At 37.9% G+C, this 18,882-nt stretch overlaps 2 protein-coding genes across 2 annotated transcripts; both read left to right on the forward strand.

Moving 5' to 3' along the window:
- The first annotated feature begins 542 nt into the window (after positions 1-542).
- On the forward strand, positions 543-7,955 carry LOC112053301 (beta-1,3-glucan-binding protein-like). The gene is made up of 7 exons (XM_024092687.2): positions 543-828; positions 2,101-2,255; positions 3,568-3,731; positions 4,981-5,232; positions 6,009-6,154; positions 7,207-7,308; positions 7,829-7,955. The coding sequence occupies exons 1-7, from the start codon at positions 637-639 to the stop codon at positions 7,943-7,945; spliced, it is 1,128 nt and encodes a 375-aa protein (XP_023948455.2). The 5' UTR covers positions 543-636; the 3' UTR covers positions 7,946-7,955.
- Positions 7,956-13,726: 5,771 nt separating this feature from the next.
- On the forward strand, positions 13,727-17,761 carry LOC112053299 (beta-1,3-glucan-binding protein-like). Its single transcript, XM_024092686.2, has 7 exons — positions 13,727-13,955; positions 14,402-14,556; positions 15,235-15,398; positions 15,761-16,012; positions 16,450-16,595; positions 16,880-16,981; positions 17,571-17,761. The coding sequence occupies exons 1-7, from the start codon at positions 13,764-13,766 to the stop codon at positions 17,685-17,687; spliced, it is 1,128 nt and encodes a 375-aa protein (XP_023948454.1). The 5' UTR covers positions 13,727-13,763; the 3' UTR covers positions 17,688-17,761.
- Positions 17,762-18,882: the final 1,121 nt, after the last annotated feature.

The following is an 18,882-nucleotide window of genomic DNA, read 5'->3' on the forward strand; positions in this document are numbered from 1 at the left end:
TTTGTTTGTTTGTTACGGCCAACCACGGCTAAGACACTGAAGTAATTTTAATTCTTTTTTACCGATGGAAAGCTACATTATTTATCAGCAACAGGCTATATTTTATCTCCAAATTTTATAATTATCAACCTATATTCGGCTCACTGCTGAGCTCGAGCCTCCTCTCAGAATTTCAGGTTAGGCCGATAGTTCACCACGCTGGCCCAATGCGGATTGGCAGACTTCACACACGCAGAGAATTAAGAAAATTCTCTGGTATGCAGGTTTCCTCACTTTGTTTTCACGTGTCACGTGTCTCTAACGGTTCACCGTTAGAGACACGTGACACGTGAAAATTTCTTAAAATGCACACAACTGAAAAGCATGAGGCGCATGTTTCGGACCGGATTCGAACCCACACCCTCCGAAACACTTGTAACTTTTTACTGAGTAGTTCGATTTAGATATATTTTTTTATTATCATTGTTTATCATGATTGTGATCATTACATTACAGAATCATCCACTGTCACCTTAAGTTAGCCAATCCGCATTGTGGTGGGTCTAAACTCCAAATCCTCCAAGGACCCAAATCCTCGAGACGGTCAGATCCTGATGATAATTTTATTAAGGCTGGTATTTTTTATAAATTTTCAGAATGATGTGGTCGTCACTGGTTGTTGTGGCCGCTCTGGCCACAGCGGCTACAGCCTGCAGGCCGACGGTGACCACAGTCAGTGGCACGCACGCCCCGGACCGAGTGTGTGGCGGTGAACTCGTATTCAGTGATGAATTCAACTCGTTTGACTTGGGGAGGTGGCAACATGAGCTGACTTTAGCTGGTGGTGGAGTAAGTTCAAATATTTTGTTACTATGTATTTTAAACTAAATTTATACAAAAACTGACTTGGTTCTTGATGAAAGAAGATGTTACGACTATAGCTTGGCAACTTTGTTGGTAACACTCCCACTGCTCCACGCGGGCTGGGGGGCATGTAGCGATGAATGAAAACCCCACGACTCATGCACATCACTTCCCCGCACGCAGGATTTCACACGCGCGCAGTATCTCCCCCCGTCGCCCGCATATCATGGGAGTGTCATCAACGAACTTACCAGACTATAGCTAGCCTTGGTAATATTGGCTGGGCTATGCTGGCTAGTGTCGGGTTTCTCTTATTACGTAACAGCTGCCTTTTAAAAAGCTTACATCTATACTAATATTATAACGAGGAATTATTTGTATTTATGTAATGAATAAATTAAAAAACTACTGGAGCGATTTTAAACATTCTTTCACCAATAGAAAGCTCCGAGTACATTATATAGAAGTAACACACATATAGTTTATCGCCGTATGCCTACGGGAAACGGCAGAGTTCTGCTGATGATTTATAAATCAAAATAATCAGCTAAATTTTAAAACATTCTGTATCCTACCTTCCTACGAGTAGTTCGTCCAAAGAAGAGCTAATATTAGTATCTGTGAATACCAACTTAAAACACCAGGTGAGGACGAAATCACAGCAGAACTCCTAAAAACGGATAGAAAACCGATACTTACCTAAAGTCCTTCAGCGATTGTTCAATACCATCCATCACGAGGGCAATTGGGGCCCAGCCTTACAACAGCGGGGTAGTTGTGTTCGTCAAAAGGACCTTGCTGAATCATTTTAAGGAGCGAGCGAACAATTGGAAACGTTTCACTCGAAAGTGTAGACGAATATGCCTACCTGGAACATAAGGTCCAGTTGTTAAATTTCAAGAAAGGGGTGAACCAACGCATTTACTAAACTACGCGATATCTTTTCATTCAAAATTCCGCATTATCTGAAGAGACTTCATAAGAAGTCGCAGGAAGTCATGTGGACGTAGGCGGCTCTGAATTGTGATGTTCGGAGACCCTACAAAAGGCGTATGTCTTGTAGTACGTGTTCATCGACTGATGTAATGATGATAATGATATTGTTCAACTAGGATACAACTTCTTTAACCAATAAAATTATTATGAAATTCCAAGAAGGAAAAGTTTTAGTAGATATCCAAAATTGAAATACACTCCACAAACTGCCAGCTGAGCCAAACAGTGTTTGTCAGTTATGTGTTTTTCTCATTCCTACAGAACTGGGAGTTCCAATACTACGACAACAACCGCACGAACTCCTTTACGCAAAACGGAGTGTTGTTCTTGCGGCCCTCGCTGACGGCTGATCAGTTTGGTGCACACTTCCTCAGGAATGGTAACCTCAACATCGAGGGTGGCCAACCCGCTGACAGGTGAGTGTGACGTTTTCTACAGTTCTAGATTGTATCGGGCAGAAGAAGATAGGTAGGAATTCTTTCCTAAAACACGATACATCCCTGTATTTGGGTCACTAAAATTTATATGTGTGCCAAATTTCTACTGGATTGGTCCAGTACATTTGGAGAAAACAGACTTTAAAATGTGCGCAAGTGTTATAAGGGTTCCATTTTTTATATTACGTACGTTTGGAACCCTAAATGGATTGAATACCAAAGGCCTGATCCTGGTCTTAGACGTAATTCAGTAGAGTGCGAATCTATAGAGATAGATGATGATGTAATCATTACCATCATCTTCCATTTCAATTACTTAATAAATTCAGTATGAAATTGAAAAGGAATTAATTCATAGATAAACATAGTCTACATACCTAAACAGGTTTACCTACTAGTCGTAGGTTGAATCGCAATTAATTAAAGATTGTCTTTCACTTGCTTACATATATAAATATTGAACCTACTTATCTTATAGAAATAGCAGTTTGAGTTTTGAGTTTGTATGTTAGTAGTCTTTTTTTTACTGTAGGCTTCGAAACAGCTCAACGATGTTCAATAATAATGACAGTCGTCGATTGGGAATTTAAAAACAACAAGAACAAAGTTTGCACTGATATGCTATAAATGAATAAATACTAACAAAACTTGAAAGAATTAATCCGGATAAGCGGGTAAACGACATTGCCAGTGAATTGCCACTGAATCACATACATGTTATTCTCGTACAATAATACGACAGTTTCCCGGACAGAGCCACACCCCAGTTTTAGAATTCCATACCCAAATGGTCTATCGGAACCCTACAAGATTCCGTTGTCCGTCCAACCGTCCGTCTGTCACTAGGTTGTCCGACTGTCTCGTGATCATGACCCGTGATAGACAGTTGAAATTTTCACAGATGAATGCATTTCTGTTGCCGCTACAACGACAATTACTGAAAAACAGTATTGTGGTAGGGCGTAAATATCTGGATCTGCTGAACTGATTTTGAAAATTATTTTACCACTAGAAAGCCACATTATTTGTGAATGTCATAGGATACATAATTAATTTATCTCTGTATTCTCACGGCAACAGGAACTACGAGTACGGGTACGGGTACGGGTGAAGTAATAAAAATAATTCCTGAAGTCTGTAGTTTTTTCCACCACTGAATGCGAAAAAATATATAACCATTTTATTCTTCTTAATATCTAATCTACTAAATCCAGTAGGTCCTCGCGACGATGGAGTAAAGCAAATGCCTCTATCACAAAATAATTAACTAAGTATGTTATTATAATTGCAGATGTACCAATCCTCAGTGGTACGGATGTGAACGACGTGGTACACAAAATAACCCTATCAACCCTGTCAAGAGTGCCCGCATCCGTACCGTCCAGTCGTTCAACTTCCGGTACGGTCGTGTCGAAGTACGCGCTAGAATGCCCGCTGGTGATTGGCTGTGGCCAGGTATGCTTTCAGCTTTCAAGTACATACATCACTAACACGTACCACTAACCGTATAGATAGCTTCTATCAATCACTAACCGTATAGATATCTTCTATCAATCACTAACCGTATATATATCTTCTATCAATCACTAACCGTGTAGATATCTTCTATCAATCACTAACCGTATATATATCTTCTATCAATCACTAACCGTATATATATCTTCTATAAATCACTAACCGTATATATATCTTCTATCAATCACTAACCGTATATATATCTTCTATAAATTTTAACCGTATATATATCTTCTATCAATCACTAACCGTATATATATCTTCTATAAATCACTAACCGTATATATATCTTCTATCAATCACTTACCGTATATATATCTTCTATAAATCATTAACCGTATATATATCTTCTATCAATCACTAACCGTATAGATATCTTCTATCAATCACTAACCATATATATATATATCTTCTATCAATCACTAACCGTATAAATATCTTCAGTGACTCAATTAGTAGTATAAGGACTAGGTTTCCTTGAATGTTGATGGAAGATTAGTTCTTCACATTTGTTTTTTCTTCATCTTTCTGTCTGTTTGTCTTTTTTCTTTTTATTTAGAGTAAGTTAATATTTTGTCTTATGTACCCAATCTAAGCATGTTGTATATGCTTTAAATAGGCACAATTACATAAGGATGAATAGAAGCTATTAGATTAAGTCATTGTGTCAGTTTCGCAAACCAATTAGAAAAAATCTCACAGGTTATAGGGGTTCACATGCCTAGTTTCTAAAGGTAAGCGCGGTGGCTCGTGTATGCCAAATCAAAGCTTCTCAATTAAGATTGAACATAATCCCAAGAGATAGTTTCAATATTTACCCTGGCCCTGGAGTGTGCCATTTTAATAGACTTTTTTTTATTTATTCTTTACAAGTTAGCCCTTGACTACAATATCACCTGGTGGTAAGTGATGATGCAGTCTGAGATGGAAGCGGGCTAACTTGTTAGAAGGAGGATGTAAATGCACATTTTCGGTTTCTACACGGCATCGCACCGGAACGCTAAATGCTTTGCGGTACTGCTTTGCCGGTAGGGTAACTAGCCACAGCCGAAGCCTCCCACCAGCCAGACCTGGACCAATAAAGAAAATCTTAATCTGCCCAGCTTGGGATCGACCCAGGACCTCCGATTTGTAAATCCACCGCGCATACCGCTAATAAGATGATAATAAGATGATGACCATTTTTCAGCTATCTGGTTTATGCCGACCCACAACTCCTACGGCTCATGGCCTGCATCAGGCGAGATCGATCTCGTCGAGTCTCGCGGCAATCGCCAGATGTTCAGCAACGGTCTCCACATCGGTACTCAAGAAGCGGGATCGACTCTGCACTTCGGTCCCTTCCCCGGTCAAAACGCCTGGAGCAGAGCTCACTGGCTCCGCAGAAACGGCAACGGCTGGGACCGAAACTTCCACAACTACCAACTCGAATGGACACCTGGTAAATTTTTCCTCGCAGTTTGAAAATCACACTAATACTATAAACGCGAAAGTTTGTGTATAAGTGTGTATGTTAGTTCCTCCTTTGCCCTGTGGTTACTGAAGCAATTTGTCTGAAATTTGGAATGGAAATAGATTTTACTCTGGATTAACACATAGGCTGCTTTTCATCCCGGAAAAATTGATGGTTTCCGCGGGATTTGTGAATGACTGAATTCCACGAGGACGAAGTCGCGGGCGTCTGTATCAGAATAAAAAGTAGACCATGTGTCGTTCCAGATCGAAACTATCACATCACACTAACATTATAAAGGTCATTTCTAGTATAGTAGTCGCGGCGTGAATGAGTATACTTAATTGTTACCTACTCATTCACGCCGCAGCTACCCAGCCGAAATTTTGATTAAAGATGAATTATATTGATAAATTATACAAATCGGGACGGGACGAGCACGGGGACGGGACAGGACGGAACCGGATAGGAAAGAATAGTAAAATTAATAGTATATGATGATTAGAAAATAGTATTCCACGCGGGCGTAGTCGTGGGCGCCCACTGGCTAACTAATAATAATTAAAATATATAAGTACCTAAGATGTTAGTAATTTTCTAAATAGATATTTTTTTTTGTATATCAAAATACGCATCCGAAACAATATTTGTTATCATAGGAATAAAGAAGTAATATCCTATTTATATACAATTATAGATACATATATTTATTTAACATTTGGTTGTTGTATATTTCGTATCAATTTGTTTGTAATTTTTTTCAGATTTCATGAGATTCAGCATCGACAATACAGAGTTAGGAAGGATAACTCCTACCAATGCTGGTCTCTGGCAATTCGGAGGTTTCAACACCAGTCCTTTCCAGAACCCATGGCGCTTTGGAACTAAAATGGCTCCATTTGACCAACAGGTAATTAAAATGGTTGTTTTATACTAACAGATATTAAAAATAAATACACTTTTTTTAAATCTACAAGTACAATTTTGTCCAGTACATTTATTCCAATGTGACACTGTGACTTAAACAGTCATCCATAAAACTGAAAAAGAAACCTTTTTCGCAAAAACTTACTTCGCAGTAGAAAAAATTAAGTTTCACTAATTAAAACAAGTAGTAAAAAACCTTTACAACTGGAAAGTTATCGCTCATAAAATTTTATTATAAATAGTAAAGTCTGGCAATGTAGTAGGCAAAATGTAGCATACAGCGCTCAGAGATAATGTAGATTCCCAACTGAAAAAGATTTTTTCAAATCGGAACAATAGTTCCTGAGAGTAGCGCGTTCAAGCAAACAAACAAACTCTTCAGCTATATAATATTGGAGTATAGATTGTCGTTTGTCATATCTTTAGCATTGGTCTTTAGTGACAGTCAACAATTGACGTAAGAATTAACAAAATCAAATAACAAACAGAGAACTCTCCCTTGGGTTGCGCACTCGGGTGAATAGGCCACTACTTGCTTATTACACGAACTAGTAGATGCTGCGCGGTTCCCGTTCCCGTAGGAATATAGGGATAAAATATAGCCTATAGCCTTCCTCGATATATGGGCTATCCAACACTGAAAGAATTTTTTAAATCGGACCAGTAGTTCCTGAGATTAGTGCGTTCAAACAAACAAACGATGTAACACATATTTGCTGCTTATTTTAATTTAATTTAGTTCATGTCAGTTTATTTGTACAATTATAAGCTGTGACGTCACACGGGTCTCAGCTGGAAATCAGCGCCGTGTATTATACTTGTACGTAGTGCACGGCATACCCTTTCTTTTTAAGGGTTACAGACAGACATGCTGTCATAAGGATAGGGTATTGACTGTCTGTAACTTTTAGATTTGAATAAATTTATTTTCTTTCTTCTTCTTCTTTCTTTCAAACAAACTCTTCAGCTTTATAATATAAGTATAGATTTATTTTAGTTGTAGTTTATTTTAATTCTATCTTCTGTTGTTTACAGTTCTTCCTCATCATGAACGTGGCAGTCGGAGGCACCAACGGATACTTCCCCGACAACGTCCAGAACCCTCATCCCAAACCCTGGAGGAATAATTCGCCAACGGTTTGTTGAAATTTTTTGCTACATTTTTAATTTGGCAATGTTATCATGCACCTGCGCTATTCTTTAACTTATCCATACTTTATCATAATAAAGGTAGTCGAATACCTTTAGTTAATACTAGCTGACGCCGCGCGGTTTCACCCGCGTGGTTCCCGTTCCCGTAGGAATACGGGGATAAAATATAGCTTATAGCCTTCCTCGATATATATGGGCTATCTAACACTGAAAGAATCTTTCAAATCGGACCATTAGTTCCTGAGATTAGCACATTCAATCAAACAAACAAACTCTTCAGCTTTATAGTATTAGTATAGATAAAAAAGTTAAAACTATTTCAATGAATGTTATAGTAATTTTGGACACATCTGAAAACAGAATTATAAAAGAAGTCTCGAAATCGGTATCCTCGATAGAGCAAAAGAGGCGACAGATAAAGGCGGTAGGGTAGGGTAATAATTAAAAAAATCACCGATAGCGATAACACAACGGATTATAGTTTAACTAAAACAAATTGTTTTAGGCCGCCGCCGACTTCCTGAACGCACAAGGCAACTGGTTGCCAACATGGAACCTCAACGTGAACGAGGGCAGAGACGCCGCACTACAGGTCGACTACGTGCGCATCTGGGCCTTGTAGATTTTCATGCATATGTTCAAACGAATTATGATATACATATTTATATACCTGGCAAATAAAATTAACTAACGTTTATGTATGTATCATTTACCTACTTACCAAAATCACAAATACTTTAGGTATTCGTATGTACTAGCTGAAAATTCCGTTTTGTTGTTCCTTCTCTATAGGAAGAAAAGAACTCATAAAACATCACTTCGTTGTCCGTATAATCTGACCGCGAAGACCTTTTATCTCAGAAACGCGTAGGGGTACCTTTAAGTTGAACTGGTTCCTTAAATCTATAAAAATATTACTCCTTTTAAGTCTTCGCAATATCTCGTATATACGCAATTTTCCATGCATTCACAAAGGTGATCATTACTTATAGTTCTGTAGACCTAAAATCATAGAATTGGCAATTCACAATATCTTGTAGCAGCATAAGAAAAAATCCGAATTCTGATTTATGGTAAATCTTACTTTTTATGTAAAAATTTAATTAAATAAATTATTTTCAAAATATCTTCTTTGTACAGAATTGGTCCTGTTACCGTTTTACTTAACGTATAGATATAGATAGAAGAAGTAGTTTCGGTATTATAGCCTAGTCAGCCAATATGGCCAGTAAATAACAACTAACACCAGCTAAGTACGAGTCCACCATATTATATCACCTGTCGCGTTACCCCCTACGTTGATTAAGGCTAGTACGCGTTTATTTGATACGTGGGACTATCGATAATGTAATTAATCGGAATTAATGTTGTTTTTTGACAAGTTTTACTGATTGTTGTCCCTTACACAATAAATTTTTGGTTGTGCACAGTTTTGTACGCTGTCAATTAATTGTTTGGTGAGATTTCACAAACCTTTTGGTTAGGATTTTATTCGATAAAAACATTTCATAGACCATAATGACGTAATGAGATAGGTGGAAAATATGGTCGACCGTGCTTCAGTGATCATACATACCCAATTTTTTTTTTTTTCTACAGTCTCTATGAAAATAGGTTTCACAAAAAAGCCATCGACAGTATGTTTTGAATAAGTCCCTTTATGAGGTCACCACAGCAATCACTTGAAGATGTAACTTTATTCAACAATTCTTGGAACAATTCTTGGAGTTGTATTGAACTTTTTATGCTATTCGCATAAACACGCATTTCGCATTCCTACTAATATTATGCACGCGAAAATTTGTATGGATGTTTGTTACTCTAGTATAACGCCGCAACTACTTAACCGATTTGCCTGAAATTTGAAATGAAGATATATACCTTGGAATATAACATAGGTTACTCTTTGTCCCGAAAAAGTCCATGGTTTCCCAAGCTTTGCAAAAAGCTGATGATTTTAATGGTATTAATGTTTGTTTAAATTAACTGTAAATTGTAATAAAGATAGATTATAACTTGGATTAATATATACGCTACTTTATATAGATAGAGCCTCGGGCGTTTGCAAAATTGAATAAGAATTGGAATGCTTTTATCCCGGAAAATAAGTTCCTGTGGATTAAGGGTTCCTGTGGCTGAAATTTAAAATGAAGATAGATAAATACCCTGGAATAAACATAGGCAAGTCTTTATCCCGAAAAAAACATGGTTTCCCCAGATTGTTACTCTTTAACGCCACGATTACTTAATCGATTTAGCTGAAATTTGTATTGAAAATATATTATAGGTATCCTAGATTAACGCATAAGTTGTACCGAAAGAAATCATAATTCCTGCGAGGTTTGCGAAAACTATTTCACGCAAAAATTACCGACTGAATTTGTTTGTTATTTGGAAAAAAAAATGTGAGTCTTACGTAGACAAAGTAGTTGTTAAGTAATGCGAAGGAACAAAATAACAATGGGCAGTACGATTCACTGGATTTATGGCCAATATTACCTTTACCAACTTGTTTTTTTTTAGTGAGTGACAATGAAGATGTAAGCGTTATTTTCTTTAATTTGTAGTGGAAATGCATAATATGACTGGACTATATCGCTACCTTAACTGATACCAGACGTTGCAGATCATCATTTGTTTAGATTAAAACAAAATTCGATTGCTAATTAATCCACAATGACAAATGACAATAATCTTTAGTTCAAAGGTATGTGATAACCAGACATACCTTATTGTAGGAAGGGTTAAAGATGGTAGTCAATTATTTAGTTCGGAATGTGGTGGCTTTGGAAGATAGCATGTTTTAAGAGTCCAGACGGTTGAGGAATATGGAACCATCCAAGTATAAAACGTATTTTTTAATATTATCCACGGCATTGAGCCAGGAGAGCCCAGTGGATATGACCTCTGCTTCCGATTCCGGTGGGTGTAGGTTCGAATCCGGTCCGGCATGCACCTCCAACTTTTCAGTTATGTGCATTTTAAGAAATTAAATATCACGTGTCTCAAACGGTGAAGGAAAACATCGTGAGCAAATCTGCATACTTGAGATTTTTTTAATTCTCTCTCTCTTAGGTGTGTGAAATCTACCAATCTGCATTGGGCCAGCGTGGTGGACTAATGCCTAACTTCTCTTATTCTGAGAGAAGATTCGTGCTCAAAAGTGAGCCGAAAATGGGTTCGCCAGTCGCCAGTCCCTTAACTCCGCGGCAGCCCGTCGAAAAACAAAGAATCACAGTTAGACTCGAATTTGAAAGAACACAATCAGAAATTAATTTTGTTTAATTTTTTCATTTATTATAAGTAATTTCTTTTAGAAAGACCGTTACCGTTTTGTAATTTCAACGCGAAGCTGGAGAATTAGTTGAGCAAGGAGCAATTTGGTTATTTAACGATGTGTCACCAGACAGTTATCACCATCTCGTAAGAAGCACGTTGAATATCAACACACAAGCAGACAGCTAGACCGGAACCAACTGGCGAAGTCTACCTACTCATATATTTATCCCAAGCTATGAACTGGAACAGAAGAAACACTTTGACTGCCTAACAGAATTCATTAATACGGACGACTTGAACAACAAACTGGTGGAAACTGTCTATAGGATTGAATCTAAGTACTTTAGACCACCCACCCACCTTACAAAAGAACCAAAAAGTTCTGAGACCGAACACTCAGGCTCATGAAACAATGAAAGGATGATGGACAAATAATGAGATTCAGAGAGCATTAGACAAATCCATATATTAACTTGCGATCGATCGCTCGGTTGAGAGGATTTTACTGAGGAGACTCTACACATTGTCCTCGAGAGACAAATCAAATCATAATTCATTCATTTCAATTAGGCTTAGTTTACAATAACTTTCGAAACGTCAGAATATTATTAGATATTAACGATAGTAATTAGTCGAAAATTTATAATTAAAGTTACGAGGGTTCCCAGGCCACACTCAAAGGTTTGACAACTTTTAGCTACCTTTTTTTTTAATTCTGTACAAGTTAGTCCTTGACTACAATCTCCCCTGATAATAAATGATAATAAGATGGAAGCGGGCTAACTTGTCAGGAGGTTGAAAATCCACACCCCTTTTCGCTAAATTGCTTGGTGGTACGTCTTTGTCGGTAAGGTGGTAACTAGCCACTGCCGAAGCCTCCCACCAGCCACCTCAACAGGCCGACTTCAAAGAATGGCTTTATTATCATAGACAACATTGATTTATATACTAGGGGAGGTTACACACAATATCGAGAAGCGAGAGAGCGAGAGAGACTTGCTTAGCGTTTGCGGATTGCGAAAGCCTTCGATTCGGTGGAAACCTGATCTATGCTGCAGAGATGCCGAATCGAATATAAGCACATCTAATTATGAAAGCGTTTGTACAAAACCACGACTATGTCAGTTAGTAAAGTAAAGTAAGTAAAGTAGTATCAGACTACGTAATCTAGTGGAATTTTAATAACCATAAAATATATATTTATATATGACAAATATGTCGACATTGGATGGTCACATATTTCTAAAACTTTGAGGTCTTACATATACAGTTTCGATATTACTTAGGGTGAAATTAGTTTTTCATTCGTGATTACTATGTATTTCACTATACAATAGCAATGATTTGGTCGGTGGCAGCAAAAAAATCAAGCCAGGGTCTCATACAATATTGCCCAATACCGGCTCTATTATACCTCGAAAAATTTATGAGCGTCGGTACAGATAATGTAAAACGCAATGTGTACGACATTGTGGCTGTTAAGTTGTATAACTATTATTTAATCAATAAAAAGAAAAACATCTGGTTAGTAACAACTTTTGATAAACTACCCTCCTAACAACTTGTATCAATAACGAGATTATTAAAAGTGGTTACAAACCAACTGTGTTTTTTTACTATTGCTTAACAGCCACAATGTCCTACAAATTGCGTGGTACATTATCTCATTTCGACGCTCAGAAATTTGTATTTCCTGGTAACTCTACCTACTAGAATCAAGAATTTTCGTAAATAAAAAAGTTGATCGTCTCATCGAGATGAATCTACTCACGAGAAATTAACTTGATAGTAATCAGTTGTAAAAAATGTTCAACGGATCCCGGACTAACCCTTTTCAGCCTTTTAAAATTGGATTAGGTATGTCTGACTATCGCAGGCAGACGGTCTACTTGGATGTATATATATAAGTGAAAAATCTAGAAATTCATTCAAAGTGCAATATTAATCTGGTAAGTTCGATTTTCATGTCATACTTATAGATAAAAAGGCTTATTTCTTCATATAAATCCAATGCCCAAGTCCGTTAGTTGGTTGGTTGGTTGATTGGATTTTATCCTACTAGTATTATAAACATGAAAGTTTGTATAGATGTATGTTTATTTGGATGTTTGTTACACTTTAACACCGCTACTACTGAAGCGATTTGGCTGAAATTTGGAATGGAAATAGATTTTACTCTGGATTATCACATAGGCTACTTTTTATCCCGAAAAAATTCATGGACCCGAGATTTGCGAAACCCTGATAATTTTGATGTTTGTTACTCTTTTACGCCTCAGCTACTGAACCGAATCACCTAAAATTTAAAGTAGAGATAGATTAAAATCTGAATTAACACATAGGCTACTTTTTAACCCGAAAAAATAAATGTTTCCCGAGGGATTTCTGAAAAACTAAATTCCACGCGAACAAAGTCGCGGGCGTCCTTTAGTATATCATAAATTAAATATATACAATACAAATTACTGCATTAGTAAATATAAGTAAGTCAGCAGATATCGATTTTAAAGGAAAAAGTTAAAAAGTGCTCACTTTAAAAAAAATCTTGTATTGAAAATTCAGCACCTCTCATGGATTTTTACCAGCAACTTTGTAACTACAAAGAGTAGACACAAGTTTTATACCAATTTACGAACCTCGATAAGTGAATAAGATTTAAAAATAATGGTACACTTCAGTTCCATACATTTTTTACAGGACTTTTTTTAATCAGGTCATCTTAATGAAAGAAAAATAATGATTGCACTTAAAACTTGTTCTACAAAACAAATAAAATATAATTTATAGAAATGGTATTATAGTACATTGCTAATTTATTTCTTAATAGTTAACAAAAATCAGATCTTTAAAATCGTAATTCCAGCAACTACAGCATTGAAAAACCTGATTCAAAATAGAAAAAATCCGGAAAAAAACTCTAGTTAATACATATGTTGACTGCGATCTCATATTATGCTAAGGACAATTCTGTCTGAGATGGAAGCGGGCTTGGAAAGAGTACGAGTTTATTCTACCCTACTCTAATTTCTAATTCGCTTGACGGTACGACATAGACCAGACCTGAGCCAATTAGAAATTATAAAATCCTAATCAGATATCTTCGCCAGAGGGGTCTTCAAAAACCTGATCCAGTATTTAAGGGTTCTTTTTAAATTTTCAGAATGATGTGGTCGTCACTGGTTGTTGTGGCCGCTCTGGCCACGGCAGCTACAGCCTGCAGGCCGACGGTGACCACAGTCAGTGGCACGCACGCCCCGGACCGAGTGTGTGGCGGTGAACTCATATTCAGTGATGAATTCAACTCGTTTGACTTAGCGAGGTGGCAACACGAGTTAACCTTAGCTGGTGGCGGGGTGAGTACCCGTATTTTAACCAGTAGTGATTTATATTAACCGGAAGCTATTTATTTATAAGCCAAATTTTTTAAACATTCTGTATTTACTAATAGGTAGTTCCTCAAAAGACATTAGAGTAGCCATAGACAAATAACCCATCCAATCCCCCACTAGGTAGACTGATGACATCAAGCGATTCAGGGATTCGCTGGATGCAGGTGGCTCAGTATCGTGATGTTTGGAAGTCCCTACAAAAAGCCTATGTCCAGCAGTGGACGTCCATCGGCTGATATGATGATGATGATGATGATGAGACAAATAAATCACTGTTCACCGTCGAGATCAGCCAATATTAGTATAATTATGTGTACATAAACCAACTTAAATCAGTTTATACAACAAAATTCATAACTTGTAAAATTCTATGAATGACAAATGTATGTGCCATTTTGACATTCCTACAGAACTGGGAGTTCCAATACTACGACAACAACCGTACTAACTCATTTACGCAAAACGGAGTGTTGTTTTTGCGGCCCTCGCTGACGGCTGATCAGTTTGGCGCAAACTTCCTCAGGAGTGGTCACCTCAACATCGAGGGTGGCCAACCCGCGGACAGGTGGGTGTTATTACTTATCACTACGTAATGGTACGTTTCCTACCATACAACATACTACTGCATTCTGACCAGACGAGTAGAAGCGCTTTAGCTATTATCTACTTAGATTATATCGGAGAAAAGACGAACACATGAAACTGAACTAACTTAAAACAGGGCTCATCTTGCTTTTATTCGTATACGAACCTACGATTTGGAGAGTAAATTTTTATACAAGTAAATAAAAATTTACTAAATTATATTTAAAATTTAGTAAATAAAAATTTACTTAATCGTAAATACAAGTACTTGTAAGTACGAAAAGTTCCCAATAATGTGAATATACCTACAATCTACATCAATACAGTTCATCATCATCATCATCATATCAGCCGATGGACGTCCACTGCAGGACATAGGCCTTTTGTAGGGACTTCCAAACATCACGATACTGAGCCGCCTGCATCCAGCGAATCCCTGCGACTCGCTTGATGTCGTCAGTCCACCTGGTGGGGGGTCGACCAACACTGCGCTTACTAGTGCGGGGTCGCCATTCCAGCACTTTGGGACCCCAACGTCCATCGGCTCTTCGAACTATGTGCCCCGCCCATTGCCACTACAGTTCATCTATTTGTAAATCTCTCACATAACATAAATACCTCTCTCACAATAAATACCAACTTTAATAATCAATTGCAGATGTACCAATCCTCAGTGGTACGGATGTGAACGACGTGGTTCACCCAGTCATGTCATCAACCCCGTCAAGAGCGCCCGCATCCGTACCGTCCAGTCTTTCAACTTCCGGTACGGTCGCGTCGAAGTACGCGCTAGAATGCCCGCTGGTGATTGGCTGTGGCCAGGTATGCTTTTAATTTTCAAGTAGGTAGGTACATATATCTCTTACATAGGTTTTAAGGGGTCCTTAAGGCCAAATCGTCTCTAAGATGAGCCGCCGTGAGCTATGTATAGTCGGAGAATTAATTCCAATCAGTAAAATGACAAGTGCAACTGTCACTGAAATAGTCTTTTTATTAGTAAAATAACATTTCAATGATGGTTGATGTCAACTAAAACCCCATATTGCTCCAACTCAAAATCTAAATAGCTTCTCAGGTAATTAAGGGGCTGAATATAATTCCGAAAGATTTTGGTGTCTTTATATCCTAGCCCTGCAGTGGGTCATTTCAATCTGCTGATAATGATGATGATGACCATTTTTCAGCTATCTGGTTTATGCCGACCCACAACTCCTACGGCTCATGGCCTGCATCAGGCGAGATCGATCTCGTAGAGTCTCGCGGAAATCGCCAGATGTTCAGCAACGGTCTCCACATCGGTACTCAAGAAGCGGGATCGACTCTGCACTTCGGTCCCTTCCCTGGTCAAAACGCCTGGAGCAGAGCGCACTGGCTCCGCAGAAACGGCAACGGCTGGGACCGAAACTTCCACAACTACCAACTCGAATGGACACCTGGTAATTTTAGTCACTTTTAATTGGTTGTCACTCGCAGTTTCACCAGGGTAGATGAAAGAGAAGTAGTCCATGTCCTATCCTATACACACACTCGGGACCTCGGGATGTGACGGGACAGGATGCAGACGGGATGAGGATGGTACAAGACAAAACGGGGACGGAACTGGAAGGAACCGGACAGGACAGAATGGTATATATGTATTAGAAAAAAGATTTCCTTGCGGATGAAGTCGCGGGCGATCGCAAATTATATAATAGGTATAATACGCAAAATGTTAAAAATATTGCTAATTTTCTAAATTGATCGGCTCTATATCAAAATGCGCATCGGAAACAATATTTGTCGATAAAGAACTAGTCCCTCCTCTAGGTCAACTCGGTTAATTATATATATTGTATTAATTGTTTTAAAACATTTTTTAAACTACATTTTTCAGACTTCTTGAGATTCAGCATCGACAACACAGAGTTAGGAAGGATAACTCCTACTAATGCTGGACTCTGGCAATTCGGAGGCTTCCACACCAGTCCTTTCCAGAACCCATGGCGCTTTGGAACTAAAATGGCTCCATTTGATCAACAGGTAAATAAAATGTGCTTAAATAAGGCTTTTTTCCAATCCCCACTATAATAAATATAAAATTGGTAGGTGGCTTGGTATTGTAGTTATGCTATTATTTAAATAAACTACAAGAATTCCGCCCATGTTTAAAATTTGGAGCTAAAAAAGCACTTGGATCCGTTCTTTTTTACAATATGCTGCCATATTGAACAATATGTCAGAACTGAAAAACATATAGCCCTATACACAACACGTGCTTCTTGAGCTTTTTATACAATTTTCGTTCTATCTTGTGATGTTTACAGTTCTTCCTCATCATGAACGTGGCAGTCGGAGGCACTAACGGATACTTCCCCGACAACGTCCAGAACCCTCATCCCAAACCCTGGAGGAACAATTCGCCAACGGTTTGTTAAAATTTTACGCTTTTCTTCTTATTCTATTAAATATTTACTGACTTACATAAATCATAACCAACAAAAGGGCGACTTTAAGCACGAAAATTTCGTACAAATTCTTACTAGTTTAGTATACTGCCTTCGATTCGGAGGGCGTAAGTTTGAATCCGGTCAGGTGCGGGCACCTCAAACTTTTAAGACATTAAATAGCACGGGTCTCAAACGGTGAAGGAAAAACATCGTGAGGAAACCTGCATACCTGAGAATTTTATTAGATCATTACGTGTGTGAAGCCTGCTAATCCGCATTTGGGCAGCGTGGTAGACTAAGGCCTAACCCCTCTCATTCTGAGACAAGACTCGTGCTCAACACTGAGCCAAATATGGGTTGTTAATGACGATGATGATAGTATTAAGTATACTGAGATGACTGTAAAGACTTACATTTATAATGCATATATGTATAGATTGCTAAAATCATAACTCTTCTTTTTATCTTCGAATTGTATTGTTCTATTCTATATTATTTTACTATTTGCCCAATTAGGTAAAAATTCTACTTAACGGATTATCGTTTAAATGAAATTAAATTGTTTTAGGCCGCCGCCGACTTCCTGAACGCACAAGGAAACTGGTTGCCAACGTGGAACCTCAACGTGAACGAGGGCAGAGACGCCGCACTACAGGTCGACTACGTGCGCATCTGGGCCTTGTAGATTTTCATGCCTCGTTGCAAAAAAGACGTATCATACGAATTATAATTTACATAAATAAGTACATACGTGGCAAATAAAAATATCTAACGTTTTTGTATGTTTTCTTTACCTACTTACCAAAGTTCACAGTTAACCTTTTACCCCCTGCCTTGTCTTTTTCACTGCAGAAAACTATATGTATTGGAACCCTGCCCTACGAAACCCGGTGTTCCATATTCAACAAGAAAACCTTATAGTTTCTAGATGTCTCTCTGTCCGTCCGTGGTTTAGCTCAGTTACAAAGCAATTTTTCATTTAGGGATCTGTTAATTAAATACTTTTATATAGATTATAAGTGCTTATTTTTGTTAGGTCAAGCGCCCCAACTCTGCCAGCTAAACAGTAATTCGCACTTACCTGCAGGGCCTGATCCAGCAATTTCGCCGCTCCGGGCAAAGATAAATTTTGCCGCCCTTTCCCCTTTCCCCATACCAGGAACTTATTTTTAGGGTTTCGAAAGTATGTACATATTATATAAAAACCCTTGTAAGATCCCTCGGATGTCTATCTGTCAGTCAAAATTTTGCCACACTTAATTTTTGCCGCTCTGGGAAAATGCCCTGCTTGCACCCCCTGGGGCCTGCTTACCTACCACGTGCTCTTACCGAATGACTCTTATAAGTAGCCGACACGGCGGTTTCACCCGCATAATGAGAATTATTTCCCATTCTCATGAAAATACGGGGATCAAATATACAAATAATGTGGCTTTCTAGTGGTAAAAGAATTTTCAAAATCGGTACAGTAGATCCAGAGATTAACCCATACAATACCACAAACGTTACCTCTTTATAATATTAGTAGATATAGAAGTATACTCGTAGATAATATAAGTGGTGTGAGTAATTGTTATAAACGTCACTGCGGGTACGTAATTACATGCAACAAAGTCACGGCTGAATAATCTTTCGGACAATTACCTATATGATATCATTTTCCTCAAAACGCAAAACAAGCAGTCTATAATATATAAACAGTAAATAGCTAATAACAAATTGACTCATTAAATGCTTAATTTGATAAATTTTTGTTTGTTTAATAAGTAAACAATACCTTAATTTGAATTAATGTGAGAAAGAACAATGGTCTGGTGTTTGTTGATGGAATCCGTAAGCGTCTGCTAATGTAAACTACGTTTGTATAAAATAATTTACTT

Source organism: Bicyclus anynana, chromosome 7 (assembly GCF_947172395.1).
Source record: "Bicyclus anynana chromosome 7, ilBicAnyn1.1, whole genome shotgun sequence".
Taxonomy (NCBI): domain Eukaryota; kingdom Metazoa; phylum Arthropoda; class Insecta; order Lepidoptera; family Nymphalidae; genus Bicyclus; species Bicyclus anynana.